Below are 22,180 nucleotides of genomic sequence, written 5' to 3'. Positions count from 1 at the left end.
AGCATTGTGATTCGTAGGAAGACACCAGTTACAAACCTCGTGTGGATCCATCTGCACGAACTTCTGATAGTAGTTTAGACAGAATTTAAAGGGGGTGTTCTCCATATCCTTTATCTGTCCATCTACTCTGCATTCTCTGGCCACCTGTTCTCCAGCAAAGGGGTCCCTCCCGAGGGGAGCTCGCCTCTCCTCCCGGACTTCGATGTTCTTTGTACCTCTCTGCATATCCTTGAAGATCATTTGGAGCTCATCTAGTGTGCTTCCAGACCTAACGGCAGAAAAATTTAATCTGAAGATGGCGGCGATGCACAGAAACTTCTGGGGTGCTGTCTGACACCACACAAGGGATGGATTTACCACCAAGCGGTGCTCAATGACACCCACACACATACACACAAAAAAGAAAAAAAGACAGAAGGAGGACAAAACACGATTTCGGACCCAACCACTGGAAGGCCGAATAGATGGACAGCATGTGAAACCAGAAAAAGATTCATGCTGCAAAACTTTATTATATGCTCTAGTCTGAGATAGCCAAATCCCAAAATGGTTGCCGTAAGAGCTGATACCTCTATGTTTGATTTTTGGTGGGAATCATCCAGCTTTGCTGCTGTACCAATAAACCTAAAGGCAGAAAAAACAATCTGATTATGGTGCCATTGCATGGGGTACAGTCAAGAAATCATCAAAGTTCAAGGGAAGGCTTGAGAGACAGACAAACACATACAAACACCATCAATGCCCACTTTTCTAAACGTTTTAAACCAACCACCACAGGGTTGAATTATGCACATCATGTGAATCTATAACAGAATTGCACTGCAAATAGGTGGCAGGAGTCATACTGAAAAATCAAATGTGCAACTTTTCATGAAGTGTGTATCCTTAAATTTGGATCTGACAGCAGCAATGACTTCATCACAAACTGCACCTTATAGCTCTAATGGTTGGGCATTTGCACACATAAAATGAAGAATCAAACAAATGTTTTGGAACTCAGTGGCGAAAAGGAACTGCGTCTTTTTCTAAGATTCAATTAATAATGGTTTGTTAAACTAAACTAGCCCACCTGCAGCCCCTAAAAAACAAAACACAACAAAATTCTTACAAAGGTTCAGAATTTATTGATATTTAAATATATTAAATATTTCAATGAAATACATTGTGATTTCTTCTTTTTTAGTGGTTATATTACAAAAAAGGTTTAGAATGTTGTAGAAAGTTTCTCTCAAAATACCAGACAAGAGCAAAGAACAAATGTTGCCCCCAAGTAAGGCAGACAGAAAAATGAAGATCAGAGAGAGAAGAAAACAGAAATTTTAAACTCAGAAATAACACAATTTTTTGCTTTTGTTTCATAAAGAATTAGCACAGGGGCTGTCAAAACGCACACACAGAGGGCAGCTGCAGTTCCACGAGTATAGGGTGTGCAGGGGAGGGTGGTGCACTCCATCACCTGTCCTACATTGCTGGTAAATTCTGCACAAGTAACACTAGGGAAATAATGTTTAATCATACCGATCAAGCCTGCTGGGTCCCCGAACAGGCCCCGAGCCTACAGTACTGATCTCTATAAGAACAAAAAGCTCCACACCGTCTCTAGTGATGACCTGACAAACTGAATGAATATCCCTTTTTTGAACAAAACCTGAGGAATAAGTAGGGCATCCACACCCCAGATCTATCCTGTAGCAGTCACTAAGGTGAAGGTTGATCTTTGTCCATAACAATCTTACAAGTGTTTGTTCTTCTTGAGTGTAAGTTTACATTCAAAGCCTAATGGAAATATACAATCACATTGACATACTCACTGGGGCCACACTTCGCACCGCAGACTCACTGAATCACCAACAAGCTCACTGGTCACCACATCCACATCAGCAGGCTCTCTTTTCACAGCAGCCACAGCAGCCACAACAGCAAACTCACTGCTTTCCAAGGTACACCCGCAGGCTCACTCATCAGTGATGCCACACCTGCAGAATCACTGCTCACATACACACCAAGAAGCTGTCTGGTCACAATAATACAACAGTGCCTGGGGTTGCATGTCAACATATGTAATACGTCATTCTAATTACATAGCGCCCATATTCATGTTAACATGCTTTAGCGACTAGACAGTCATTTTATATCCACTGCATGTATGTAGAAAAAACTGCGCCGCTAATAATGTTTTTTCCATAACGTATTAATTAATTAGCTTCCATTAGTAATTCAGCTCATAAATTAGTCACCAATAAGAGAAGTCTCAGATTTGTTTCTATGTGGAATGAACAACTGGTGTTAGTAGTGAACAATGACAGCCACAAAGTCACAATGAGATTGAGCGAGCCTGCATGCCTCACCTGTTCATCTGCCTCTCTTGCGAAATGGTCCTCCCCTCAATAAACACTGACACTGCCATATTGCACCACTCATTGACACAAACATACTGTGGACAGTGTGCTGTAAAAAAACAAGAATTCTCTCTCTAGGCTCTGCAATTTGAAGACTATGGCACAAGCATATGGAGCAGAACCCAAAAAGTAAAAGAATTACATTTTGCAGTGTGGGCCACACATTAATCTTTTTGATAAAATGTAATTGAATTGTATAGTTCCTCAACTTTGAGGAAAACAACCCTTGCAAAGTGAATGCACAGAATGACTTCACTGGCATCATCAGAGGGGGAAATGTAGAAAAATATTTTAGGGCTCCAGAAAATACAGGGATAATTTTTCAATAACTTGTAGAAAAATATGCATTTCTTTGAGGACATTCACATGCATGGTTTATATGCATATTATACAAACACACACACATCATTACATCATATTTTATCCTAGTAACTGTACTGCTCAGTGGGGAGAAGGGCCATGCTTCTTTACAAGCGGCAGACATTTTACAATTCCACGCAGCTCAGATGAAGTGAAACCTGCCCCAGAGCCCAAATCAAACAAGATGCTAAACAAGGGGGATAAAGAAGCAACATCTTTCAAAATGTTTTGCTGGGATTTGTCAATTCCACCATTTCACCACTGTCCGTTTTATTTGACAAATGTCTTTTTTTGGCCATTCATTTTTCCTCAATAACTTGTTGACTAATCCATTTACCACATTTCAGATGCCCTTTCTGTAGAAGAGTGAGCCATGAATGTAGGAAGTGGGTTCAATTCATAATGGGTGTAGGAGCAGTGCTGGGATTGTCAGAATCCACCTAATGAGCCAGGGAGCTGGGATCAACTCAGAGTGTATTATGGCATCAATGTTCTTCATGTGATGGAAAGCATGTCAGCTAACAGTGATTATGCTCTACTTCACATGGGCAATCCAAACATCCCTGTGCCACCTTGCACCGACACCCCAAACTTGCTGAACTCTAATAGACTGACTGGACTGCCTCAAGACCCATTTTATTCGCCTGGACAATACAACCCTTACTTGCGCACCTCTTGGACAGCCCAGAACCAAATTACTGCGAGCAATATGGACAATTCAATGTGCTCACCGGCGCCATCCTTTCATCCACTGCCATCACCCTAAACTGGACAACGCAACCTGTCCTATCCGTTACCTTAAGAGAAGTTACAAAAATATTGAATCCAATGACATGTTGCATGTAAATTAATTTCTTAAAAAACAAATACTGAAAAGTCAGATTTTATCTGTTTACATTCACAAAACAATTTGAACTGTGGGACGAGGGTGGAAAGGATCTTTAGAACTAACACACTGTCTGGTATACACCCATAGATTTAGGTACAGTTTTGCTATATCCCTTCCATGGGGGTAAAGAATTAACCCCAATAGCCAGTGGCACGCGCTTGACTATCACCTCCAGTGCCTGCAGTGGGGTGAGGATGCACCTTGCCTCAGACGCATACCAGATCACCTTACCTAGATGGCAACAGAAACACCAACAGTCCTTGGCCAGGCACCACAGGTATGCAGGCTGAGGGTTGTACAATTTGAGTGACATGCAGGTGTGGTCCTTCACATAATCAGTCACATTTACAGCATGTACGCTTCCCTTTTCCAAATCCCATATAAACACACACAAATATAAACAGTCCCCCACCTAAAATTCAAATTATACACTCATATTTCCCTTTCTACAGAAAACCATCCACTCTTACAGACAGGAAAACACACTCTCACTCACACACACACACACACACTATATTCCCTTTGGCGATGAGATACACAATTTCACCCTTGCGTGGTGCGAATGCAGTTGTGAATGAGCAACAGCAGAATTCTTGTTTAAAGATAAGATGAAAGCCAGTTCCCATGCATATGCTGCTTGTATCCTGTAGAGATTTGTGGAAGCAGCCATCTCTGCTCTAAGAGATACCTGAAAATGTTATTGGGGTAATGGCCCAGGAAATTAGGAAAAAGATTCTCAACACATGAACCTTCTGTTCTTCACCCACTAGGTTGGGATCACCAGAAGGACAACCACCCTAGTTTAGATCTAGTAGCACTGGCAAGCCCTGAACATAAGAAGACACTGCGGCTCCATACAGGTCTTTGTGTCTTTAAGGCCGGGGCACCTTGCCAAAGTGCACCCTACTCCATATGCAGGAGAAAGCAACTCTAGACCCTTGACTGGCAGAGGCATTATTTTGTGGACCACAGAGATAGAGTATGATTCCCGTGACATGACTGTAGGGCTTCTCATGTCTTAGTGTGTCATTGATTAGTTTATTATTTAAAAGCTGCAACAACGCAAGTGGAGTGGACCGTTAAGGTTTGTCGAAACCAGACACCAATGCACAGCCATGGAGAGATAGAGGCAGATTTAAATACAACAGAAGGTTAAAGATATACTAAAGGAAAAAGAAGACATCCATCAGCTTAATGGACAAGCTATCTGACGCTGTAGAGTTCTCCAGAAACCCAAAGTTTCCTAAAATGTGAATCATGACATCTTTAGGAGTTATCTGAGCAAAGTTTCTATAGTGTGAGGGTTGAGACGGTAACACCCTAGTATCTTCCTCTTTTAGTCAATGACTAATATGGACATGGACCAGCTCATGCCATTACAAGAAGTAGTCAGCTCATTCCCATCACTTCCGTAGTGTCATCTGGTAGGTCTTGTGGCTTCTTATAGCAAGTACGGGATGCCTTCAGTGACAACTAAAGGACCAGACTGAAGGTGACCTAGTGTAACCACAAGTCTATTCATGGTGGCATTCCTAGTGAGGTTGGGTTGTAGTGAGATAGGTTGTTCAGACCGGATTGTAGTATGCTTCTCTGCTCCCAATGAGTCCCCGTGGCTCGGCTCAAGGGGCTGCAAGTGAGACGTCCTTTTTTGCAGAAGAGCTTAATCCTTTATGGGTCAGACCCAGATGTTATTGAAGCAGTAATCGCTTTTTAAAAGTTGCATACTGGAGTAAAGAGCAGGGGAGTTTGACTTATTCACCGTAGTAAAGGGGCTCTGGTTGACTCCGTTCGAAAGGTGGGAACAAACTGCAGCTACGTGAGCAGAAGGGGGGACCTTAGACCAATTAGAAGTTCAAGTATTGACAATATCAAACAGACACACAAACACATGTTTTCCCTTTAAAAAGTGAGAGCTGCGTTCACTATTCCTCTGCAACAGGCACAATTATGAATGAATGAGACTCTAGATCTCATGACTGAGGCACAGAAAGATAAAGTGACTTGTGAGGGGTAAAACAACATGTGAGCGAATACCCAGGACATAACCCCAGCATCCTACATTGAGTGATTTAGGCACAAACTCCACTTCCGCATACACAGACTACAAGGCACCCACAAACCATACATAACACACACCTGCTGAACCGTGCATCAAACTCAGACATAAAACTTCAGCATTAAGCACATGCTGTGTTGGTTTGGACCACTTCTTTTATCCCAACTGCTCACTGCTCACCGTTAAAAGCAGCCAAACCGAAGTAGCTGCTACCCCATGCTCATTTGAAAGGGTGGTTCAGAGTGTCGCAAGTAGTCCTGGGGCATATAATGGGGCCATAGGATGCCCCTTGCAAATTAAATTCAGAAAATCCCATGTTTAGAGTCCAACTAGGGTCCAGAGAGAGGGTGGCCATATGCAACTACAAACCTTAGTTGCAAAGCACTGAGGTTCATCACTTCATCTCTTCTACCATGGACAATTCTACACCCTTTACTGACATTAGCCTTTCTGCTTCCCCCCCCAACCCCTCCCCCACCCCCAAAAATCATTACACTGCATGACAACTCAAGTGGTGGCATTATGACCAGCAGACTTCGGACAATACACAAGCACCTCGGGCTTAGAAACCTCGAGTCTTGATTTAGGCCTCAGTTTCTTTGGCACACACTTTCACAAACAAGGATCCCCAGTGTACTGGCTGCGGAGGCAGGCAATCACGGCTGGTCAGAAGCCGCACGTCACATTAAAGACAGTGCGCACCCTGGCTGGTTATGAGCTACGTGTCATAGGTAAAGAAAGAGGTGCATCAAGCCGCAGCTGGTCAGGGGTGGTCTGTGGCACGCTCACAGATGGCTGTGTATGACTGCTACTGTTCAGGAGCCGCGTTTGGCAGGCACAGAGAAGGACATAAGTGGCCACTGCAGATATGAAGTCACCTGCAACACATATACATATTATCAGGCTGACTAGGCATCGCATGGGAAATGCACACACATGGTCATGACTAACAGATAAACTGTACCCGGTTTACAAGTACAAGGAAAACTTTTCAGGCTCATCTGCCACAGCACCTTGCCCCTTTAAGATTCACCGCTGAGGCTGTGCCATCGCTTGCACTTCCTACAATACTCATAGTGCCACGGGATAAAGCACAGGCAAGAACAACTACTTAGGTCCCCCCCCTCATAAGCTACGACACACAAGAATAGAATAAATGATAAATAGAAAAGTTCGTACTCAACTGTTTTTCAAAACAGTGACAGGCCTCAGCTTAAGGGCCAGGTAGGATTCCGCTTCAGGGGGCAATGCGTGGCAGAAAAAACATTAGTTCCTTCATAATCAAAGGAGCCAGCATAAATGGGATTTTTTGTAATTAAAATATAATAGAACAGACACAAACCCTAATGTACAAAATAGGTAGTATTTGTTATTCAGGAAGTGGTCACTTTCTTGCAATGCTGCCTAAGATTGTTTATTATACAGGTGACTGCTGGTCAAATGCTGGCCTACTACCACAGCCAATAAGTCACTGTCAAATTGGCATCAAACCCCACACTCCTACACCAAAACAGTCACGATGAACTACTTCATTGGTACAGTTCACAACTTTCCCTCACCTCAATACCAGCAAGGCCATTTACTGTGATGTACACCGTCACTCCGCGCAGCCAACACTCACAATGACCTAGAACATAACACAGGTGGCCGGTCACTCTGACGATCAGTGATTCCATATGGCTTACATGAGGGCATGCCCAATGAGCTCCATTTGGTGGGCTTGGGTGGGCTTGGGTGTATTCCAATTATTGCGTTTATGGCAGAACCGTGAAGCCGTTCTCTTTACTGCAGCCAAGCTCCAAAGAAGAGATGGGGTGAGCAGCAAGCTGATCCTTCTTCACAATGCTGGAATTGCCTTTTAAGGGTTTTCTTTAGTTTTAAGTCTGGATTGTAAACCAAACTTATGTCCCTCAGAGTGGGCCTTGAGTGCCCAGCACTCAATTCCATATTTAATGCAGACCTGAAGAAACCAATCACAAGTCTCTGGGTGTGCACTACCAGCTGCCATGACATAACTTCATTTTAGACCACAGTTCACCTGTTTACCCTAATGATGTTGTACAGGTTTTTGAGGATTTGTGATCCGCATAGCTTATGGCGATTATATTCAAACTCATTCTGCAGTCTGCTGCAAGTGTGTGCTAGGAGTTTAACTTACACTCACTTGTTGCAGTATCGGCACAGTGATCCTGTGATACCAAACCAACCTCCTCCTAGGTCCTTAAATATGTACGAAGTTTAATTCACATTCATACAATGCAGCACGAGAACCCACTGGCCCTATCAAAGCAGCCTTATGTACAAGCGTACACATGAAAATCATACCACATAGAAGCAGGTTCGGTCAACTCCCCCCGAAACCTAAGTACCACCCACCTGAAAGGGGCTTCGGAAAACTGCAAACATTTCCCAAATACATTAAAAAACAACTCTAGTTCAACACTTTAGTGACAGCGCAGTACACTAATCCAAGAACATCAACCGCGCTCTAGTGAATGCTGTGTTCACTGTAAGATTGCTGTTGTGCTTAACACCCACAAACCAGGAGGCACCGTTTTGTTTCATACAACAATGTTCCAAATCCCCAAAATTGTTACGCGCAGCAAAGTTAGTCATCTTGCAAATGTGCACGAGAAGTGGAATACTTGCACACTGTGCACAAGGAACTACCAGTCAAGGAGCGAACAACCTCCCAGTGTGCACTCTTACACTCTCAATTCACTGTGGGGACAAGTAAAAAAACAAAACTCCAAACGGAAGGTTTGCCTTCAGTCCTTTGCTTACCTTACGGAGAGAGCATTTAGTGGGCATCGCGAGCAAGGCGATTTCACAATAAAGCAGCATCGCTGGTGTAGAAAGAACCAAGGCCTCACAGTTGGAGGTCTTAAAAGATGCACAACACAAAGCCTTCAATGGGATACCGAAGTCAGCTGATGGGGTAAAAAGGTACCTGTTATTCACAAATGCCTTCACTCTAAGCCCTTCAGCTGTTCGATGGAAAACCTTCAAATGGGATGGTACAAGAGGAGGTGCCCTGGTGCTTTTAAAGCAGAAGAAGCCTGCGAATGGAAGCGTCTGCCTCTCACACACCTCCAGCCTCCACATTACACCCAGCCAGCTTCTGCACTCCAGTCTTCTTTTTTTCCACCCTGTGTTATTATTATTTAGCAACTAAAAATGTTCTGAAAAAAGGGGCTAGTTGAGTAACTGTAGGCATGAGTACAGTGGTTACTACGGCGAGTAACTTTTACTTATGCTAGTATCCCAGTCCCTCTTGTCCTGCGAATCATAAAAGTATGAAGGTTGAAGACTTGTGATCCAGGTGGCCTAACCTAAAAAGTGTTTCTCAGCACGGCTTGTTCAAACTGAGCATCAGTCCTGAAGCTACATCTAGGAAATACTGCTCAAAGAAAGCAAGGGGATTAACAAAGTTGTCCAGCAGCAAGTGCATGTTTACCTAATGGAAGAGCAATGTTCTTTAACAAACAGCTTTTTAGTGAACAGGAGGGTCTTTCCAGCATAGTGCATGCATTGATAAAGCCCGTCAGGCACAGGCCACTCCAAAGCAAGAAACAGGTAAGAGCATTGTCTAAAATATATTATCTACTTTAGGAAATAGCACAATCTTCCACAAACATCCAAGCTAAGCAGGGTTCTATCGGTCTACAAAGCCGGACTCAGGTATAAAGCTAGATACACAAATCTCTTGGTCGAAGTAAAACTACGAAATTATAGGTAAGAAAGTAGAATAACGTTTAAACACAATTGATCTTTCTTTAAGACTGTAAAGTTTACCCATTAACAAGGCATGCAACACACCAGGGAGGAAGGCAGATGTTAGCAATAGAACCAAACTATGGTTCTCTCCCAAGTAAATGGCCCAATATCCGGTGTAGCGACATAACTTATATGTTTTATGGAATAAGGACTTCATTACTGCATTGATATATCACACTGGGTGTCTCATAGGCATAAATAACTCGGAAAAGTCTTCTCAGGGAATTGAACTGTACTGATGCACATTTAATAAGCTACAGTGCCGGCCAGGCAATCCTTACTGAACTCATCTTTTTGCATTCATATGCCCAAGAGGAGACAAATAGAAGAATACTATCAATCAGAGGTAAATTGTTTGATAACCATTTCCAACACTCAATAAAGAAAATGTAGACATTTGTTTAACACACTGTTTGTGGCGATAGAAAATTTGCTTGCCACATGAATAACTTCCAAGATTTTTGAAAGATTTATGTGTTCACAAGTTAAAGGCACAGATGGAAAGCAATCAACTCAGAAATTGTGCTGGACTTTTCCTTGAATTTAGCTACCGAAAGTCCTCAAATCAGAGAAACAGACCAGGGACTAGAGATGAGAAGACCTGTTTTGGCCAAGAAGAGGCTATTTGAACCATTTTGAATGGACAGCTCCTGCATAGTTTGTTACCATTGAAAACAGCAGAATGCACAGAGGTAATAATACAATTCTCTTCCAGAATGCATAACTGAGAGACACCAATTGTTCTGGTCTTGCAATTTCGTATATTGGGGCGACCCAACACATTTATAAAGTGGGACCTGAAGTGGCTATATAAAGGGATCTCTTGCTATGGATTGTGCATAGATGCAACCTGTCCGTTTTGCTGTTAGGTACATTTTCCTCTGAACTGTCAAAGACCAGAGATTCGTAATCAGCAGATAAAGGACCATCAAAAGTCAGAGGCTTCTTGGTTGTTTATGTAAAGCTTTGTCTGTGTACATTACTAGTAAGACTCCTTTGATCTCGAAGTAATTTGTGTCATGTGAGACTTCTTGTGGAGTCGAAGGGGTTTTGCACACAATCTTGCACACCATCCAAAATCCTAAAAATATGATTTTCTAACTCCAGACCTAGAATCCAGACGAGGACTTTTGTAAGAAGTCACTTTCAACTCCACCATCCCAAGAACTACTTGGGTTTTGTTTGGCGTCTGAATTAATGTCCATCACAAACTTGACTCTTGATCCCAGAGCGAAGCCAGATACATTTGCTTGACTTATGCTCACAGTGCCATGAGGCCAACTCTTCAGTACCACTAAGCTGACATTTCTGTTCTGAAAGGGCAAAACTTTCTAGCAGATGCCATTAATTTGATATAAAGACTGTGGGGTTCTGCCTTGAATTCTTCCCAAGAACATGGTCTATGTTAAAAATAATAGAGACTTCTTGCCCCTTTAAAGGTAGAATCAGCAATAAACGGAAATGCCACAAAATATTGGATGAGACCTTCATCAGTCAGTTGTCCATGTAAGGGTAAAGGTGCAACCGCTGGTATCACTGATGGGCTGTTACTGCTACTATGGCTCCATACCTTGGTGGTGAAGTGAGCCCAAAACTGAAATGTTGCTCAAATAGGACTCCCCTGTTACAGGAAATAGTAGGACATCCTTTCAGAATATTTCATGATATCCAAGTATCACCATGCAAGGATTTTCAGAATATGAGCTAAAAGCACCCTTTCAAGTTGTCTATGGAAAGCAATTCACTGAAACTGAAAATTCCACAACTATATTTTGACCTGTTTTTCTCCAACGCAAGAAAAAGAAGTAATGGTGTAAAATTCTTTTTGCTCACAGTCTTGCGTAGTACAACCTAATACGGTCCGAAATAAATGCAGTGGACTGCAAAGTGCTCTGCACTTCTTAGAGGATCTCTCTGCCCCGGTTCGGTGCAATGGGAGTGATTAATGATGCTGGCGCTCTGAGGGTGTAGGGTGGTGTTGAACTTTAGAGAGGTGGGTTTATCAACTACCAGTGGGCCGGACTGTATACAGATTGGGCCAGCATGACATATATCAACAGATTGGGCAAAAGAAACCCACAGAGGAACGGACATTGTATAATGAGTGTCTGCAGTGACAGCGTCAAAAGTGCACGTCAGGCGGATGTGACAGCTGCTCACTAACAGGTGGAGCAGCTAGGCAGAGAAAGCTTAACCAACACTCAGTAGTATCAATTAAGGTGAATCGAGGGACTCAAATTTGACAATTCAGGTGCAACCAGAGCTCATGGTGGTTCAACTGCAATGTGGGCAAGGAAGACAAAGTACCTGTAGCTCCACAAGTCTCCTCCCAAAAAACATGCTAACCCGAGTTATTAATAGATGCTTCGAGATGCACTCCAATGCTGCAGGCACCAAAGATGCATTCATCAGAGCTTGTCAGGCCTAAAAGCATCACCCAGATAGGTGAGAGAAGAGATAGACGATTTTTCTCTTTAATTCCTCTTTTTAGGAGTGGATTTAACAAATCTGTCCTTTACCATGTGGCCTAGAAATAGGATACTGAGTTAGAGGTGTCTCTGAATAGGGGATTCCTTGCCTGCATTTCCTCTTCAGCAGGATGTAAAATTGTTCTGGAGGATGATGACAAAAATATTTTTCAGACATCAAAAGTGCATCAGAAGGCTTTTGTGTTTGGAGAAACACCAGCAGTAAAGGTGGACATTATGACAGACGGAAACTCAAACAAAACCCTGATGATGCCTCTGTCCATTCTAAAAACCTGTCTGTTAAACGTATAATACAAATAGAACGAAAAAGACACAAATAAAAAAAGAAAAATAATATTTTTTATAAAAAGACAAATCTGTCTGATCCAGGAGAAAATATGTGAAAACTTGGTTGCATGAGCTAGCTGGGTGACCGTTGGAGCCTGGGAATGCATGCAACAACCTATGTGCGAGATTCTGCAGATTGGGTTTCTAAATTCTTAAAGGGCTAGTGCACCTACTCCCTAATATTATCTTACAAAACCCTTCCCTTTCAAAGGACTGATGCTGCTGGGATGCAAGAACAAGCTGACATGGCTGCACCCAAGGCAATGCAAAACGTCTAATGCGAGACAGAAAAGAAAATAGGGGATGAGGAGAGGTTGGTTCTCAAATATTTTAAATGATTCTTCTGTGCACCCCCCTAGGCATAGGCCTTTGCCCCAGAGACTCGCCATTGCGTTTCGTGATACAGCCCTTACAGGTAGATTTGCAAATTAGCAAAGCAAAGGGATGAGATACTTGCAAACAAGTTGCTGGTGACACTCGGAGTACTCTGGAGGCACTCAGCATTGGTACAACTTTGCAGAATACTGTTGAGGTTGTCTAGGTGGCCTGCTAGCACCCCTTGGTGCAGGCCTAGCTTGGGCAATTACTGGTTGCAGTCCCCTGGTGCCGGCTCCTAAGAGAGAGGTGCCTGGCATCCTTCAGACATCCCCCCAGTGTGTCCCTTTTGACACGCTGCATTGCACCCCCTGGCATCTGGTGCATCTGCGGTTAGGTGCAAGTGCCTGCAAATTAAACAAAAAAAAAACAACAACAAAAACCACCAAGTACATCCTTTGCTGCGGCTCATTTGTTGTCCCTTTTTCAAAAAGTTTTTTTTTCCTCTTTGGCACCACAAACGGGAATCCAATTTCTGAGCAAGAATCCAGGATATACTTTCGGCCTCAGCAGACAGGTGGTACGAACACACGCATAAGCAGTATTTCCAGAGCAAACTGGAGCTCGTCTTGACCCCCCCAACGAAGCACAGCTCAGGCTTGCCTTTCAAGCACCTGCTCCCCAAGCACACAGCTGGTTGCTTAGTCCAAGGCGGCTGTACACGTCGGTCCCGGCATCCTCTCCGTCATCAAAACATCCATGCAATTTGGCACATGAGGAAATGGTTAAAAGCAGCAGCGTCACAGTGATGAGAGACAAGGCGTTTGTGAGGTGGTGCAGCACCGAGAAGCAATACTCAAGGGAATACAATCCAAAAAACACACAGCTCTGAACCTGCAAGAATGCTTGGGCTGTCATGGGCCTACGATCACCTCCTACAAAGCAGACAACACCAAGTCTGTGCCATATTCCCATCGTTCATGTCTTTCATCTGAAGAAGCATCATTTTGGAGGGTGTGGGGTTCCCAGCTATGGAAATCACAGCATATCTGTCTGACCTCCTCATACCCCGCCACCCATTCACATCTCCAATGCACAGCACGCAATAAAATAAAAGTCGACATGCCCCAACCTGTTTAAGAGAAGCTGCCAAAAGATCAAGGGGACAGCAAATGGGAGGGAAGAGGTTGAACAGGGAACATTCACTGTTTTCCTATACTTCTTGAAAAACACATTCAACACGTCTAGCACAGAACTATGGGGGTTCAGAGGTCTCTTTCACGCATCCCTTCGTCCAACCACTTGGATGTCTCCCATTTCGCTGCCATATGCATGAGCCAACATCCTTTCAGTGTTGCACTAAATGGGACAAATGCTGACTGAGTATCCCTATCATTCCCAGTCTGTCCACTTCTAAACAATCGCAGTTTACTAAGACACTAGCAGTGCAGCTCTTAGAAGAAAACTCCAAATGGATAAAAATGAACTTGGAAAATCAAGATGGGATTTGTAGTCTTTCTTTCTGGGATCTTTCAGCGTCTCGCACTCCTTCTCCCTACCCCCATGTAGTGCATACCGTGCAATAAGCTGAACAAGGCAACCCAGCACGCAGCTCGCTGCCACCAGCACCACAACTAGCGGCACATCCTTGTTCTTTGGTCAAAGTGTTTCTGTTTTGTCATTTCCTTTCATTGTTTTTGTTGCTGCTGATCGTTAGTTTTTGTCAGTTTAAAACTTAAAATAATTAAAAAGAAGGAAACTAAAATAAAACAAGTCCCTCCAAAATAAATAATTTGTAAGTACCGTCTGCAAATGCATTCTGGTGAAAAGGGGGTGGTTCCAGTCTCCTTGACGCCCACTTTGGCACAGGTTGTTGACGTCCTGAATCTTCCCCAACTAGCTGCAGTAACAGGAGGTCAGTAGGGGATGATTCAAGATGGAGGGAGCTTGTGTGTGATGAACTGGACGCAAAGGGGTTACCTTAAAGTTACATCTCTCGCTGGCTCCTGTTAGCGCCACATTAGAAGCGTGGCTTCTCTTGCGCATTGTCCTGGTAAATGCCACAATAGGGAAAGCAGCCGCCTTCGGTCCCGGCCAAGTGCTGGAAAGCCAGGCCTCGCCCTGCAGTTGCACTCAATCTGCAGGACCGGCTTCCAAAACCACAAAAGACCCAGCCTGTTGTCTGAAGTCTGGCTGGCTGCCAGAGCACCAACTCTCAAGACGTGGGCAAGTACAAGATGAAGTGGTGTGTGGAGGCCGCTCTGCCTCCTTTATCCTGTTGAAGGGCAGCCGTAGTGGGTGACACTGGCCAAGCGGCCGTCACTCTTGTCGAAGTTTCTTCCGTGCTACTCTGTGTCGAGGCTCCTGCTAGCTGCTCGTGGGTCCTTCACTCAGAAAGTAGGTGGTCATCTCACCCTTGCCCTTCACCTTTATGACCCCTCGGCACTCCAGCTTGTAACCTTTGTCTGCCAAGACTTGGTGCAGATCAGTCGTCACCTGAAAAAGTGCAAAACCCATACAAAAACAATCAGAAAAACATTAACTTCAGTACATGCAGCAAAAATCAGACATGTTGTGTCATACTTGCATCTGTACAGGGGTGTGTATACCATTGCACACTAATGGTTCTGTTGGGTAAGGCAAATTGCTTTGGAAAATGCTAATACATGCAAATGAAACAAAAAAGAGAACTCTCTGATAAACATATGCAAATGAGAAATCAATGCTCTAGCAGAAATAAATACATTGTATAGCCAGGTATTGAATTCGTAAGCATTTATGTTTAGAATTCAATTATGTTCATGCTGAATTACTTCATTCAGTAACAAAAAATAAATACAAAGTGCGATCATTAAACATAGATACAGTTCAGTGACAATTAGTGAAAGAAGTGCTCAAGTGCTGAAGTATATGTACAGTGAAAATGAATAGATACAAATATGTACACAAGTAATTGATAGGCCAGCAATTGATTGATCTCCAAGGAATCCTAGTGCATTGTAGAGGAATCATGGAGTGTTCTAGACCTAATTGGGCATCGACGTTTCAACCCTGGTGCGCCCCAGTTGGTGGTCGCTGGATATGACCTTCAACTGAGCGGCAGTACATCAGGCAAATCATTATTCCTGTTGCATCCTTATACATTGCAGACTGTCATCGTACGCCTCCTGTCTTGATAAAGACCCGCATACTTCAGCACTTGAGCACTTCTTTCACTAATTGTCACTGAAATGTATCTATGTTTGATGGTCGCAATTTGTATTTATTGTTTGTTACTGAATGAAGTAATTCAGCATGAACATAATTGAATTCTAAACATAAATACCTACGAATTCAATACCTGGCTATACAATTTATTTATTTCTGCTTGAGCAGTGATTTCTCATTTGCATATGTGTATCAGAGAGTTCTCTTTTTTGTTTCATTTGCATGTATTAGCATTTTCCAAAGCAATTTGCCTTACCCAACAGAACCATTTGTTTGTTTAACCACTAATACCCAGGTTCTGTGGGACACAGGGTTCCCCCTTTTCTTTAAGCCCTACCATTGCACACTAGCCACAAATCAAAGAATGTTGTGAGGCATCTTTCAGTTTATATTCTCAACATATACCCTTCTTTATAGGACTAAAGTTGTTCTCCTCATTGTGTCCAATTCTTCAAGTCTATAGAAGTGCTCCCTCACCACTGTCATCCCAGAGCTTGAAAACCTCAGCGTCCATTACAAGCCAGCCTCTTCCTCCTTTTTAAAGGTTTCTCATTATCTTATGCATCCCTACAAGCCTATATACACACTTAAAGTCAACCTCCTCTTCAATGGATGCCCTGCACTACCTCCCCCATGCGGGATGTAACATTCTCTGGTTCAAAAGAAACTTCTTAGACCTCTAAAAGCACTCTCCCACCATCCTTGTTGCTGATCTTGCAAAAGCCCAAGACCATTTGTGGGGGTCGGAATGCTCTCCTACTGGACGTACTGTCATGTTCCTCTGCCCGAGTTCCTGACTAAGTGTATGTAGTATCCTGGATTTTGAATTGTGACCCTGTTGATGTCATCCTACTTTAGCGTGAGGTCAGAGACATTGGCCTAGGCCTGTCCCTTCATCCGAGTAAGGTTCTGGACCTGTTTTGTGAAACTGGAGGTGCGCACCAAGCATGGTCTCATTGACAGTGGATTACTGTCTCGTCATGGTTTTAGCACAGAGTGCGGGTGACAACGTGCCGCTTTTTGTAAATCCATAGTTGTGACCGGACATTTTTATCTCTGGCAATAGTATGTAAAGTTCAGCTTCTATGTGGTTACCCAAATCCTAGCTATCCTCTCAAGTGCACATTAGGCATGTTTTGTCGTATATAGCCTGTGGGGTACATGCATGTTGTCTGTGAGAGGAAGAGCAATGGAGACTCTTGGGATCAATTTTGGATACCCCTCGAATGGGAATGATTATTGCTGACAATGCTGAAGAGGCTGCCAACACAATGCAGTGTGGGAAGTGAAGACCAGCCTCCTTCTGAAATCCAATTAGGCCTTTTTTTCTAGCAAGAGATTGGTGTTAAGACTTCTTGTACTGCCATCAGGTGCATAGTACAGGAGAAGGATTCAAGTTTGATCTGTTGCAAAGATTTACTAATCTGTTTTTCATAAACATAAATGGATCACGCACTCCTTTGTAATCTTTTCAATTAAAGGGAAGGTACTTATGTTGAAGCGTGCAGTAGGGTATCGCTTTCTGATCTATGAAGCGTGTTGTAACATATGGAAATTATAGCTCCCTGGGGAACGTCCCCTTAATGCACTGCCAATATTCCCAAAAGAGGGAGTGTTCACATTAATCAGCAGTTCAACACGTTGATTGATTTTCAATGATGTAATTTAAGTAGATCATAAACTCTAGTTGGGATATCTCCATCTATCCCAACTTTTCATCATGTTTTCTTTATTTCACTTTAGCAATTTTTTGTTTGTGATGTGCATGAAAATTCATTAACAAATGTAGATCATCCCAAATGCATTTCGAGCTGGTGTTGCCCTTCATCAGGGGATAACGATTCTACAAAGAAATATGAGTGCGGTGAAAACGCGTTCTAACAAACAAATTGCTTAATCAATATGATAATGATTGAACACAGATACACTAACATAATTTTCAAAAGTAATAGGAAATCAGGTAAAATTAGAAGGTCGGCCATTGTAATATAAAGATTCACATCATGATGTGTTTTAAAAGGAAAGAAAAATGCTAAAAATTGCTAAAGAGAAATGATGAAAGGTTGGGATAGATGGAGATAACTCAACAAGAATTTCTAAGTGCATTACCCAGGGAGAGGAACGCTATAATTTCTAATCTGGGTTTTCCCATCTTTGAAAAATGTATTTCAATTGTCTGCTGTCTATCTCCTGCTAGTGGACGAGGATCCTCATAACACCTGCTCAACAGATCTGTCTCATCACTGGCCAATCCTGGAATGTGTTCCACCATCCATGAAACACTGTAGACAATCGCCCATCTCCAAATCCTCTGTGCTGCCTTTGAAAGTAACATTGGCCTTGTTCGTTCCTCCTAATTTCTGAATAGAATACATTGCTGTGGTATTGTCTGTCCTGATCTTTACATGGCAGTCCCTCACTGAAGGCAGAAAAGCTATCCGCTCTACCTCTCACCTCCAATATGTTTATGTGTAATTGCTGCTCCTTCTTTGTCCACAAATCATGCACTTGAAGGTTTTGTAGATGTGCTCTCCATTCTACCATAGAAGCATTTTTAGTCAGGTAAACCTATGCTTTTTTTTTAGCTGCAGTGTCTGATCTTTGAAAACATTCTCGCGTGGCACCCACCAAACCTTCCTCGTAACAGGTGTTTCTTGCATTATATCGTCCCATCCGCTGCTTATCTGTTGTCATTGCCCACTTAACTCCTAATGAACAAATCTTGTCTGAAGTCAAATTTTTTAAAACCAAAAGAATGCATGACGACTGTCCCTAGAACTTCCTTGAGCATTCTCACTGATACTCCTCCTTATCATTTTAAAATAGGGACAGGTTTCATTAACTATTTGCCTTTTTCCTGCGATGGAAATACCATCCCCATTGATGTTGTCTCCCATATAACGGAGATATTTTCTGTGATTTTAGTGAATGGGATATTGAAATATGCCTCCTCCAAATCTAATGAACTCGGAACATCTCCTTTCCTTACAAACAAAATAATCTCCTATACTGTGAGCATGTGAAAATTCTGTTTATTTATGAACGTGTTCAGCTCTCTTTGATCTAATATTGGACGCCACCCTCCAGATTTTTTCAAAATGAGAATGTCACTCAAGTAGAAGCCCTTATATTCCTTTTCAATGGCACCCTCTAGATAGCCTTCATTCTCATTAACTGTATCTCCTTCTTGCCACAAGATTAACAGGCCTGCACAAAAGATTTTAGTGCCTCCTTCAGCCATGATGAAAAAATACTGAAATTCTCTTCTAGAACTATCAAAATAAGGGTTCCTCACACTGAATGTGCGGTAGAAAATCTGCACAGTTGGAAGCTTCAGTCAAGGGAACAGCTGGGTGTGGTGAGTTCTGATCGGCTGCAGTTTGGATTGTATACATTAATGAGGATAGGAAAGGGAGGTTTTAATTGATTTTTAATGTTAATGAGTGTATATTTGTGTACTTCTGTTACCTAGGGTTCCCAGTTTGATGACGGGTAAGAATTCAAGAATGTGAATCTATGAAAGATCCAATGCTGGAGAAACACATTCTGTGCGAGACCAAAGGAGACATGCAGAAGGAGGACCGTGGAAGAGGAGACTTCTGGTTGGGCGCTTTCAGCTATCAAGGAGTATAGATTAATTTGCTGGTGAGCCCTCCTCCTCCCTGGGTTGAGAAAGGAACAGGTGCACGTAGACAAGTTGGTGGCCACCTAAATGGACTGTTACATCGCAGGTGGTAAGAACTGAGTAATTGAACTGAACTAACATTTCTGAACTGTAAGGATCGGGGAGCGATAGCAGATAGAGGCACATGTTTGCCCACTATGGCCTAGAGCACAAATTGTGCTTTGCTTATGCATATGTGCAGTATTCCATTGTAGTACATAGTAAAGTCCTTTTTTTGTCTTAATAGATAAAGTAATGGGTTGGACATTTGGTTATTCTGCTGTTGAGCAACAGCTCGGGTCTTGTCAGTTAGCAAGCTTCCTGCGTGCATTCAGATTGTCCCGACGGATGCTCTGATGTTGAGATTTGTGGATGCCCTGTCTCCATTTGCTGACATGCATTATTTTGGGTCTTCACTGTTGAATTTGCTTTAATCACTTGGCACCCAGTGGTCAAGTAGTGGATTTTTTTTTAAATGGACCTGGATTTATTTTCTGCTCCTTGCTCCTATAATCTCCCACTAGTTCTGATGATGATGATGAAGCCACAGCGGGTCAAACCATCCTCAACACCTTAGGTCATGTGAACAATTAATACCAATGAGCTGTACAGAAGTCTGATCATTGGAGGCCCTTGTGAGATACAAACTTCTATACCCTGTATTTTGCCTATTGTTACATTGCTGCCTTGTATTATACACACTACAGCAGTAGCTTATAGCCGCTCACCACGTGATCATTTGAGCACAGAGCACTATTTTCTAGAAACTGCTATATTGTATGGGTTCAATACAATTATTTATGCAAGTCAACTGGGTATTTTTAAAATCATTTTCTCAATGTAATTACTGTTTTGACACATTTACAATTCTCGTTGTTAATTCCCACATGCATGGTCTATCTGGAACCATTGTTTGTGTCATTGCATCCTGAGCTTGAGCACCCCCACGTGACCTCTCTGAGAAGCCTGCCACTGCTCACCAGTGCTAACACCGAGAGTCAAGATCTTAAGAGGTTGTACTTGGCCCAGTTTGCAGAGAGGTAGTAGGAGAGGCACCAGGACATCAGAAGCAAACAACCTCAACCACCACAGTTAAGGGCCAATAGCCCCTGCTTACCTTGCATCCCTCCCCCTCCCCAAAAAAACTGGTCTGACATCATTCAAAGCAAATTTCACTTCACTCCATTTTAACAGACCCTTATCATCTACCCTGACAATTCATTTGCAAATATGAAGGTATTCTGCACTTAAAATGCCCTATCTCATCACCTCCTTTTTGGCTCTGCCAATTCCTTCATATACCCAAAGCCACCATCTCCCACTTCTTGTTTGATGGCGCTCCCTTATCACTGCCACCATGCCCCATTTTACAGGAATCCATTCACAAACCAAACCTGTAATAGGAAAAGCCGTTAAAAGCAATCCCCCACCTCTCTGATTCTTTCTGACCATGAAGATCGGTTCACACTGCTAATGCTATTCTCAAGGCCTTTCTCCTTCCCACCTTTCTCAGGCACATTTGTCAGTCCCATCACTTAACCCAATGTAAATCTGAGCACATGATGGAATCAGCCTGGGTATGATGCACCATATAAATTCTGCATTCAGTACAATATCTGAATCCACTCACCCTTCCTATTCTACAGCTCCTGTCATCGTATTCCTCACTCTGGTCATACTGATTCTTATACTAGTTTAAAGGACCATATTCAGAGGATTTCCATCTTCTGGAAATAGAAGATTTAAAGGAAAAAGGGAACTATTTATAGAATACATTACTTACTTGTAATTACGATTCCCCAGTGTTGGTATCTTTCATAGAATTGCATACTTCAAGTATTTTCTGCTGTGCCAGAATGCACACATTTAACAAAGTACTGTGCAAGATACTCACCTCTTTCTTTTATGTACTATGCAGCCAATGAGAAGGGTGGTAGGACTTGGGGAGGTAAGGCGTTCTGACTCTACTCTCCACTAGAGAACATTGCAATTCAGATTGTTACAGCTTTAAAGTCAACAGCTACACTTAGAACCTTTTTTGTCCTCTCCAAACAAGCGCTTGAGACCAGGAGGAATACTCCATTTCCCGTTTTACGGCACCAATTGAAGTGCGCAATGTTTGGGTGATATGCCTTTTGTTTAATGAACACTCGGAACACGGGAATCTTATGCACCTATTGGGGCGGAGTGTCATCTATCTCATGACTTCCTGTTCTTTATCATGGTGCTGACTATGGTGGGAACTTTCCCACTTAAATTATCCGGCTGACTCCCATGCATCATACACAATTGGATCATATGATAAACATCGTCTTTATCATATTATTGCCCTGAAGAAGTCAATTTTCTTTTGGACGAAACACGCTGGCTGGATTTTGAAGTGTATTTAAGAAGCATCAATAAAGGAAAATCACTTATGGATTTACAACACTCTGATTGGATAATTGTTATTTTACATAACCACTGTAAATATTTTGAAGGGGTGCACCTCTAGTTGTATTCTTTGAAAAACTTAAAACCTCTTGTTACGGAGGAGGGTGTCTCATAAGTGAATCATAGACATGGAATGCGGGACAGCCGTAGTTACAGCAACATTTCATCCACAACACCAGGTCAATTAGAGTCCCATGCTTTGAACTAAGACTAGCCAGAAGCACTCGAGCAAACACAGGGAGGTGGCAATGAAGTTCCCCCTTC

At 42.7% G+C, this 22,180-nt stretch overlaps 1 protein-coding gene across 1 annotated transcript in view; it reads right to left on the bottom strand.

The window, feature by feature from the left end:
* Positions 1-7,928: 7,928 nt before the first annotated feature.
* The window catches only part of ADCY6 (adenylate cyclase 6), a 506,430-nt gene continuing 492,178 nt past the window's right edge, over positions 7,929-22,180 (bottom strand). The window contains exon 23 of the mRNA XM_078685913.1: positions 7,929-15,108. Within this exon, the coding sequence (XP_078542039.1) occupies positions 14,980-15,108 (129 nt within the window). The 3' untranslated portion in view covers positions 7,929-14,979. The remainder of the gene's footprint in view (positions 15,109-22,180) is intronic.

This window comes from Lissotriton helveticus, chromosome 1_1, assembly GCF_964261635.1.
Source record: "Lissotriton helveticus chromosome 1_1, aLisHel1.1, whole genome shotgun sequence".
Classification (NCBI taxonomy): domain Eukaryota; kingdom Metazoa; phylum Chordata; class Amphibia; order Caudata; family Salamandridae; genus Lissotriton; species Lissotriton helveticus.
Note: the sequence above shows the minus strand (reverse complement) of the source record. Positions and strands in the feature narration are given on the sequence as shown.